This window comes from Myxine glutinosa, chromosome 6 (genome assembly GCF_964187855.1).
Source record: "Myxine glutinosa chromosome 6, kmMyxGlut1.1, whole genome shotgun sequence".
Lineage (NCBI taxonomy): Eukaryota > Metazoa > Chordata > Myxini > Myxiniformes > Myxinidae > Myxine > Myxine glutinosa.
In genome coordinates, this window is record NC_136266.1 from 47,850,357 (window position 1) to 47,860,813 (window position 10,457).

The window sequence follows — 10,457 nt, forward strand, 5'->3', positions numbered from 1 at the left end:
ATTTTTCCCCGCAAGCGGGGGTTGGCCTTTTTCGGGGACCGTGGTTGTTGTTTTTTTGGTCCCCTTTTTGAAGCAATGTTTTACGGCCGGATGCCCTTCCTGCCGCCAACCCTTTTTGTCGCCTTTTTACGACAAACAGGGAATTACCAGTGAACTGCAAAAATATATGGGGTGGTAGAGTTGTGGGGGGGGGGGGGGGGGGGGGGTGCACGAGGACCATATCTGCCCCATGGCCTAATATATAAAGCCACGGGGGCAATCTTTCTCAATTTAATCTCAACTTCATGAATCCTTATGGACATCAAAATAATATGGAGAAGTACCGTAAAACTTCGACTATAACGCGCCCCTGTGTATAACGCGCACCCCCAACTTGGACTTTTGTTGCGGTGTAAAAATCTATAGACCTATATATAATACGCATCCCCAATTTCAGCACTCAAATGAAAAAAATATCGACGTCAAATATGTTATTACATCTGTCAAAAACGGCGAAGACCATCTCAACCACGACTGTCGGCCACGATTTCGTAATAGTTGACCAGAGCGGCACTAATGAAAGATTATCACGGCAGGTCAAGGATCTACATTTACGACAGTCATAAATTGTATCAATCATGATATTCAGTTGTGATTGCCCAAAGTTTAAACATAGCAGCGCATATTAAATAAATGGCAGAAGTCATATTAATTACGAATAATAATTAATTAACCATGAGTTCTCGACGACGATCATACACCGCGGCTCAAAAACTAAACATTGTTCGATACGCTGAAGATCGCGGCAACAGAGCTGCTGGGCGGGAATTCGACGGAATATCTGAGGTGAACATCAGACTATGGACACGACAGAAGGAGCAGTCGCTCCCACGAAGCAAAATTGCCGAACAGGGTTATGCGGTCGCCCATCCTGAGCTCGAGGCCAAACTGCTCTAATGGTTCACAGATCGTCGGCAACAAGGTGGTGACGTAGGCATTTCGGAGGTGCGTGTGAAAGCCGTCATGCTTGCGAAGACGCTGCCAAACATGGTCACCTTCAAGGCGTCACGTGGATGGGGAGATCGTTTTATGAAGCGGCACAGTCTCTCCGTCCGTCGTCGAACGACGATCGCGCAGAAGCTCCTGGCTGACTTCAACGCAAAACTGAAATAGTTTCAGCAATTTATCATCAAATTACGGAAGGAGCACGAGTACGATCTGTCGATGATCTTCATGATTGTGAACTTACAGATTATATATTCTATATTAAACATCTAGCTATTCTTTGTTGTTATTCTTTGAGTATTGCCACTTCCGTTTTCGAAGACGTCCTCGAGGATCGTTTCAATCTGAAAAAAACTAACAAAAAAATTTGACCTATGTATAGTACGCACCTCTAACTTTAAAAAGATTTTTGGGTAAAAAAAGTGCACGTTATAGTCTAGGTTTTATGGTAGTTTGCTATGCCTAAATATGCACAGTAGCCCACACAAGCACCATCCTTACCATTCACGGCCTTCTCAATGAGGTGTTCAGAGGCAGAAAAGTCCCCTCTAATTACAAGCCTCTCGTGAAGCTGGGTCAGCGTTGGATGCTCCAAAGCGACGCGAGTTTTTTTCTGCAGTGACTCAAACGCCTCTGTGTAGTTGTGCTGTCGGAAATGCTTTAAGCATAACCGGATGGCCTCTCGTTCCCGGTACTGGTATTTAAAGTATCGTCAAGAGAAAAAGCAGATGTGATGTTGGTAAATCAATTGTGACAATCGATAATAGAATAACTGAAACAAGAACCATTGTGAATTGTCAAGCGTCGGCAGTAATGTTTGGTATTCATACCTTTGTGTACCAGTGCAAGCAAGGAAAAACAACCTCAGAATCATCGATGCCTTGAAGCTCCACGTACCAAATACTGAAGTTGAAACTCGGACCCCATGATAGGATGGGAACTGAAAGAAGAAGAAAAAGAAAACAACAACATGGATCAATCAAAACTCAGTTTTTAACAACATCACATAAACCAACACTGAGTCAAGAAAGCAAAGTAATGAACAACACACAACAGAACCAGAGGTTAATCAATTTAACAATAATCATACAGCACTTCACCAATGGAAAAAGTATCGTGAAATGAAGTGCATGAGGCAAAGCCTTCAACTACCAGTGCTTCAAAGGATCATGTAAGGTGGGCTGGTGTGAAACACTTAATGGTCTCAACGGAAGGTGTTCAGAAGAAACTTTTGCTCTCTGTGCATAATAAGGTGACCTCTACATATACCATCTTACTATAATTCACCAAATGTCCGTCCGTCTGTCTGTCTGTCTGTCTGCCCATCCGTTCGAAGGTAACGCAAAAACGGCTGAACCGATCGCAACAAAATTTTGGGTGGGTTATCCTGGGATCCCCTAGAGTAAAATAGGCTATATTGTTTTTCCAATTTCAGCTTTGGCCTTCAGCATTTTCAGGTTTGGACTCCCGCATAACGTTATTTTCCCAGGTGCCGCACAAACGGCTGCACCGATCGCTGCACGGCTGCACCGATTGGCTGCACTGATCGGACTTGGTGACCTCGGACAAAGACCTTTTATAAGGACATGGGGCGAATCCCTGCTTGAGAGAATGCCAACCCCTCCCCGCCATCACGATTGTCTCTCCAACTCACAATCCCACGAGATATGCGGAAAGGATGACCCAAAACCAATTATCTCCTTTTGGATTCGTATATAAACACCATTAAAAGTAAATAATGACCTCGGCCAAAGTTCAAACGATGTGGGTTTAATCTCTGCATGAGAGAATTCCACATAGCTATTTGGGCGGTGTATAAGCTAACAGATCGCTGTCTCCATCGATCTTGCCGAGGCCGTAACACCTATCGGCTCAAAATCCTTATAACTGTTGACTTGGTAGTTTTTACAATGAAGGAAACATTAACAATGTTGTTAAAAGTTTATTTTGTGATTGGAGTTATGCTGTTTGGAATGAAAAAAAGAGATATCGAGTTCAAGTGAATAACGACATGCCATGATGGTTTCTACTCTCTAAACGTGAACCTCATGGATCGCCATATGCAGATTTGCCACGGACCCACAATTGATGTTTCGATTCGTGAATGTACACGTTTGTTTGCGAATGGGTACGTTTTTCATGGAAGTCCTTCACGAACTTGCTGTCCATGTCTGACGTGCGACTGAAGGTGCTGCAGGAATAATTTATTGGTTTCATGCTTTAGCATTCGCCGTATCTGCATTGCCTGTTTGCTTCTGGCCTCCCACCCGTGCGTATCACTGGTATCTCACTAGTAATATATAATACCGTATACCTAGGGTTAATTGGAACATGATCAACTAAATGTACAACATGCACAACTACATGTACAATACCTCCACCAGGCGAAACAGTTTGTTTTGTATCGCACTGATAGGTCGGATCTGCATCCAGACCGAAACCAAAATCTATTCGGCTTGTTCTTGCCACCTAACAGTCTTCTCCACCAAGTTTTGTCATAATCAGTCCACAACTTTTTGAAATATCGATATATTGCTATATATAGATTTTAACCCCACCACTCAATGATGAACAATCACTTGAAATAAAAAATAAAAAATTCTCGCATCTGGATCCAGACCTTCACCAATATCGAATAAATTCATCCTTGTCACACCCAACTTGTCCACCAAGTTTCGTCCGAATCTGTCCATAACCTTATGAAATATGCTCACAGACAGACAGACAAACAAGCAAATATGGGTGAAAACATAACTTCTGTCCACCTTCGGCGGCAGAGGTAACAACAATTCAAGTAAAAACATGACCTGCAATTGTAATGGACTCCAGGTCTGGTATAGAAAATGTACATGTAGATGGGCACCAATTAAAAAAAAAAAATGCCATGCAACACACGTGTTACGACCCTATCTGCTGCAGAATGCACACGTTCTTCCATAAACCCATTCCTGGTTAAACTTCCAAAACGATGATATCATCACGATGATATCACCATCAACGAATATATATATATATATATATATATATATATATATATATATATATATATATATATATATATATATATATATATATAAATAACAACTTGCAACAACAGCTTCTTATTCTCACTTGCGGCTGTCAAAAAGCCTTCATTAAGAAGGCATGAAGCATGTATGTTATTTTTCATAGAAATCATTACGTCGAATAATTTAGAATCACTGGCAATGAATTAATTTTAAGATCACAAGTAGCGAACCTATAATAAGCATTTTTCTAAGGTTGTCAAATGGCTTTTGGCAAAATCATTACTTAATGGTCCATGAGCGGATATGACGTGGATCTGTTGAGTCACTTCAGCATTAAGCAGATACACACACTTGCAAAACTGATGTTGTTAAGATATCACAGTAATAAATTAGCATTGACAAAATATCCATATTATTATTACCGGTTGATGAAATCATAGGTCTGTGTGATGATCAATGTTCGCAACCGCTGGGTTTAGACCAGTCTCAGTGGCATTGTGTTTAAAGTGTCTCCGCTGAGTCCAGGAGGACAGAAAGTGCATTCAGACAGATTCTGGCCAAGCCATAGCAAAGACTTTTTAAAAAATGATATGTGCTGCTTCCTCACTTAATGATTAGCATTTGGAGTATGGTGCACAGATAATCAAGGGAGTTGGCATACCTTGATGAGGAAGATTTCAAGGTCAACTGAAGTACTTGTCTATTGTGTGTGTGTGTGTGTGTGTGTATCTGTGTGTGTGTGTGTGTGTGTGTGTGTGTGTGTGTGTGTGTGTGTGTGTGTGTGTGTGTGTGAGTGAGTGTGTGCATGAGTGTGTGAGAGGCCATGAGGGTGTGAGAGTGCATGAGGGTGTGAGAGTGCATGAGGGTGTGAGAGTGCATGAGGGTGTGTGAGTGTGAGTGTGTCTGCATGTGTGTGGGTATCTGCGTGTGTACCATGTCTGCATGTGTGTGTGTCTGTGTGTGTGTGTCTGTGTGTCTGTGTGTCTGCGTGTGTGTGGGTATCTGCGTGTGTGTGTGTCTGCGTCTGCGTGTGTGTGTGTCTGCGTGTGCGTAGCAGGTCCTCCAGAGCCTGGAGAAACCTTAGAAAAATAATAATTCAATTCTGGACCATGTCGAAAAGTTGGCTTCCCTTACAATGCAAGAGCTATAATTGGTTTGGCTGAGTTTTAGCAAAAATACACAAACATGCTTTTTATTGCCTTTGTCTTCTCTGATGAATACCTATTCCATGCATGTTGGTATCTCACTCGTGCCTTCAGAGCACTGCATACTTGAGCTGCCACCGAGTTGAAATTCCACGTAGGTTTTCACAAATACAAACTCAAAATTAAAGACGAGGAAAAATTATTAGTGCTAAGATACAAATCAATAAATACTCAAAGGTAATCGACTTCAGGACACATGCCCTTTGAAGTATGTTTTTAGTACAAATTATTTTTTTCAGCACAATAGTATTCCCGATAAGTTGATGCACCTCCTTGTGCTGTGAACAAGTCATCTAAAAAGGCCCTATGGGATGCTCTGTGTGGCCTAACGTCAAATGCAAATTTAGCCAACAAACGCTGAATAAGAGCAATCTTTTCAGACCGTTACATTCTCATAACCAAGACCTCAACCATGTTGCATATGCAAGGCATTAACAGTGGCGGTCAATCTCATCTCTACACTGTATCGCCGTTTTGTTGCCTGTGACAACCAATGTGTCTTGCCCCGATACGAGATATCAGGACTGACCAGGCTCCCCTCCGAGGTTGACGTCATTGTACAACTCAACAAAATGAAAACATCCATGATGGCGTCTCCCTAATAAAAGAACTGCACAATGAAACAGGATTCCTCTGTAAAAAGTAAAGAATTACTGTGTCTGTTTCCGCGTGGTTGTTGAACGGACTATTCCGAATATACACAACACAACAGGCATTTTAAGACCATTTTCCCTGCAATAGCGGGGGTTAGCCTTGCGGTCCCCATGACAATGTTCTCCATTTTGCCCTATTTTCTGCATCTCCCCTTGTTAACCCCCTTGCCCCCATTTCTTCTTCGACCATCTTTAGCCAAGTCTTTCTCGGTCTTCCCCGTCCTCTACTTCCATTCCACATTCATTTCCATCACTCTCTCAACCAGTCACTTTCATCCTTCCTCAACACTTGACCAAACCATCTCAACCTGTTTCTCTTCACAGCATTCATCACAGGCTCTATTCCATCATCTTTCGCAATTCATCATTTGTCTTCCTCTCAACGATACTCCACACATCCGCCGAACCATTCGCATTTCCACCCTTTCCAGCCTTCGTTGCTGCTCTACGTTCATTACCCATGTCTCGCTCCCACAAATCATAACACTTCTCACACATGCAGCATACACCTTTCCCTTCAGTTTCAACGACACTCCCCTCCTCGTCAGCACGGCACTCAGTTCCCGAAATTTCTTCCATGACATCTCACTCGAGCAACCGTTGCCGAGTCCTGATCCACCTCTCCATTCAGCATGTCTCCTAGGTAACAAAATGTTTTCACACCTTCCAGCTTCACGCCGTCTCCAAGATCCAACTGAACATTTCCTCCATTTGCAGCTCCCTCTGTGCACACCTTAACACTTGAATGTAGCTGCCACACTGGTTAATGACCCTCTCAAGCCACTACATTTTTGATGAACCCACTCAGCACACATTGTATATTGAATGGAATTCACTCCGGCACCCTTCTGCACACAGCACACGGCCACTTCACAGTTCTTTCCACCTCACCACATGCTTTACCACTTGCCATCACCTTCGTTTTTCCGATAGTCACCTTCAGACCTTTTGTCTCCATACATTCCTTCCACTTGTTCTTCTTCTCCTTTAGTCCATCCATACTTTCTGCAATCAACACCAGATCATCTGCATACAACAACTCCCACGGTAAACCCTCCTTACGTTCTGAGCCAGCACCTCCATCACAGCTACAAATAGTAGTGGACTTAGTACCGACCCCTGATGCACTCCCACCTTCACCTCAAACTCACCACTGTTCCCGTCCTTCATCCTTACAGCTGTGCGCGCTCTTTTGTACATTGCCATCACCACTCTGATCAACAATTACTCCACTCCTAACTTCCTCAATGCCCATGTCACTACTTCACGTGGAACCCTATCAAATGCTTTCTCCAGATCAACAAACCCAAGAAACAACTTCTTCCTCTTCTCCATATACTTCTCCTGCACCTGCCTCACATAAAAAGCGTGCCTGTCGTTCCTCTTACTGGCATAAATCCAAACTGCATTTCGTCAATCTTCACTTTCTTCCTTATCCTCCTCTCCAACACCCTTTCCAATACCTTCATTCCATTGCTCCAATAACTTTATCGCTCAATACAAGCCACAGTCCAGAGGGTCACCTTTCCCCTTGTATAGAGGGACGAGGGTACTCAGTTCCCAATCCACTGGAATGCGGCTTCTTTCACCACCAGATTGCAGATCTCTGTCATTCCCTTCACACCCCAATTTCCCGCTGCCTTCAACATATCTCCCACAACTGCATGTGTGTGTGTGTGTGTGTGTGTGTGTGTGTGTGTGTGTGTGTGTCTGCATGTGTGTGTGTGTGTGTGTCTGCATGGTGTGTGTGTGGTGTGTGTGTGTGTGTGTGTGTGTGTGTGTGTGTGTGTGTGTGTGTCTGGTGTGCTCTGCACATGTGTGTGTCTGCGTGTGTGTACATTGCCATCACCATTGCCCTCCTGCTTTTCTACTCTTCATTGCTTTTATCGCTTCCCTCAACTTCCTTCTCGGTTATCTTCTCTGCCGGTCAGCGGCATTCCGAATGCCGCTGACAAATCCAATGCGACCGTCTGAAGGTTTTCTGACAAATGAAAGTCGCACCACCAACTCATCGTGTAGCTGAAACATATAATATGCATCTTCCCCAACTACAGCCAGCTTTTTGTGAAATGGAAGTGCAGTTTGCAATATTGAGTGAAGCTGGTTTTTGAGTGAATTTGAGTGAAGTTGAAGCTGGTTTTAAGAAGACAAAATTAGATTTAAGATGCCTTTAAACAATTTTACAAAACAAATACAAAGGAAAACTTACAAACAAAGCGATATAAATCAAAGTGAAAAGTTTTATGCCAAGAGCATTTCAAAACTATAGCCTGAGGTTGCCTGCATGAATATTTTGAACAAAAGACACTGGTAGTTGTGTTTGGATCCATCTATTGATTAGGTATGCATGTGCATGTGTTTGATGGGGTTGAGATTAGGGCTCTGTGCAGGCCAGTCAAGCTCTTACACACCAATCTCGACAACCATTCTGTATGGACCTCACTTTTTGCAAGGGGGCATTGCCATGCTGAAACAGGAAAAAGGCCTTTCCAAAATGTTGACACAAAGTTGAGAACACACAATAGTCTAGAATGTCATTGTATGCTGTAGCATTAAGATTTCCCTCCACTGGAACAAAGGGGCCCAGCCCATACAATGAAAAACAGCCCCAGACCATTATTCATCCTCCACCAAACTTTACAGTTGGCACTGTGCATTTGGGCAGGTAGCGTTCTCCTGGCGTCCACCAAACCCAGATTCGTCCATCGGACTGCCAGATGGTGAACGTGATCCATCACTCCAGAGAACGCGTTTCCACTGCTCCAGAGTCCAATGGCGGCGGCTTTACACCACTCCAGCCGTAGCTTGGCATTACGCATGGTGATCTTAGGCTTGTGTGCGGCTGCTCGGCTATGGAAACCATTTCATGAAGCTCCCGACGAACAGTTGTTTGTGCTGACGTTGCTTCCAAAGGCAGTTTGGAACTCGGTAATGAGTGTTGCAACCGAGGACAGACGATTTTTACATGCTACATGCTTCAGCACTCGGCGGTCCAGTTCTGTGAGTTGTGTGCCCAACCACTTCGCAGCTGAGCTGTTATTGCTCCTAGACGTTTCCACTTCACAATAGCAGCACTTACAGTTAACCAGGGCAGCTCTAGCAGGTCAGAAATTTGACGAACTGACTGGTTGGAAAGGTGGCATCCTACAACGGTGCCACGTTGAAAGTAAATGAGCTCTTCAGTGCAACCCATTCTACTGCCAATGTTTGTCAATGGAGATTGCATGGCTGTTTGCTTGATTTATATATACCCGTCTGTAAGCCTGGTGTTGGCTTAGCGGTTAGGGTGCCGGCTTGGGATCTTAGGATCCTGAGTTTGAATCCCGGTCGATCGCTGAATTAACGCCAGGGGGATTGACTCAGCCTGTCATCCTTCCGTCATCCATTGCCTCAAAAAGGGAACCATAAAGTCATGGGGCCCGCAAGGCTAACCCTGCTCTAGCGGGGGAAAATAGCCTTAAAACGATCATTCATATTCAGCAATGGGTGTGGCTGAAACAGCCAAATCCACTAATTACGAATTAGAAAGTGTGTCCACATACTTTTGGTCATGTAGTACAGATCTATATATATATACAGTATATATATATATATATATATATATATATTATATATGTATATATATATATATATATATATATATATATATATATATATATATATAAATATATATATAAATATAATATATATAAATATAATATATATATATATATATATCTATCTATAATTCCAGTAATCTCTGTCTGTACGTTTGTACGTTTGTCTGTGACCGCTGTTTCTCGACAACCACGGGTCCGATATACTTTTAACTTGCCAGGTATATTGCTGGGGACCCGAGGATGTGCCTTTTCAAGGTTTCATATTAATCGGACAATTACTTACCGAGCTATGTCCAAAAAACGATTCAACCAATCAGAGAGCAGCGAACGATCGCGTGTGCCGAACGTGGAGGACACACTCTGCCTCGGATGGCACATTTGAGAGCGTATTCATTTATTTCACGTTTGCAAACTATGTTGGCGTTAAACTACGTTTTAAAACTAATAAAAACGAATTTGCGATTCATTCGCTTTCCTGCGCGTTTGTGCACGCGATGGCGATTTCTTTACCAAACTCCGGAAGCCGTTCGCTTTGGACCAAACCATTGCATGTAAATAGAGGGGGGGGGGTTCTGTGGTCGTTGCGAATGGACCAAACCATTCATGTAAATAGAGGGGGGGGATTGTCACTGTACTCGCAAGCCGTTCGCCGTTCGCTTTGGCGTTGCGAATGGACCAAACCATTTCATGTAAATAGAGGGGGGGGGATATAATTTTAGATAGATATATAGTACGGGCATATATATAGTACGGGCATGCCCTAGTATATATAAATAGAATATATATATATATATAAATATAATATATATATATAAATAGAATATATATATATATATATAAATATAATATATATATATATATATAAATATAATATATATATATATATATAAATATAATATATATATATATATATAAATATTAATATATATATATATAAATATAATATATATATATATAAATATAATATATATATATATAAATATAATATATATATATATATATATAAAT

At 42.2% G+C, this 10,457-nt stretch overlaps 2 protein-coding genes across 3 annotated transcripts in view; one reads left to right on the plus strand and one right to left on the minus strand.

Moving 5' to 3' along the window:
• The window catches only part of LOC144892601 (uncharacterized), a 1,198,808-nt gene that overhangs the window by 358,357 nt on the left and 829,994 nt on the right, over window positions 1-10,457 (plus strand). The gene's annotated exons all lie outside the window — the stretch shown is intronic.
• MKLN1 (muskelin 1) overlaps window positions 1-10,457 on the minus strand; it is a 76,055-nt gene that overhangs the window by 34,928 nt on the left and 30,670 nt on the right. For both annotated transcript variants that reach the window (XM_078779826.1, XM_078779825.1), the window contains exons 5-6: window positions 1,815-1,924; window positions 1,486-1,678 (exon numbers count right to left, since the gene is read on the minus strand). In XM_078779826.1, coding sequence (XP_078635952.1) covers window positions 1,486-1,678; window positions 1,815-1,924 — 303 coding nt within the window. The remainder of the gene's footprint in view (window positions 1-1,485; window positions 1,679-1,814; window positions 1,925-10,457) is intronic.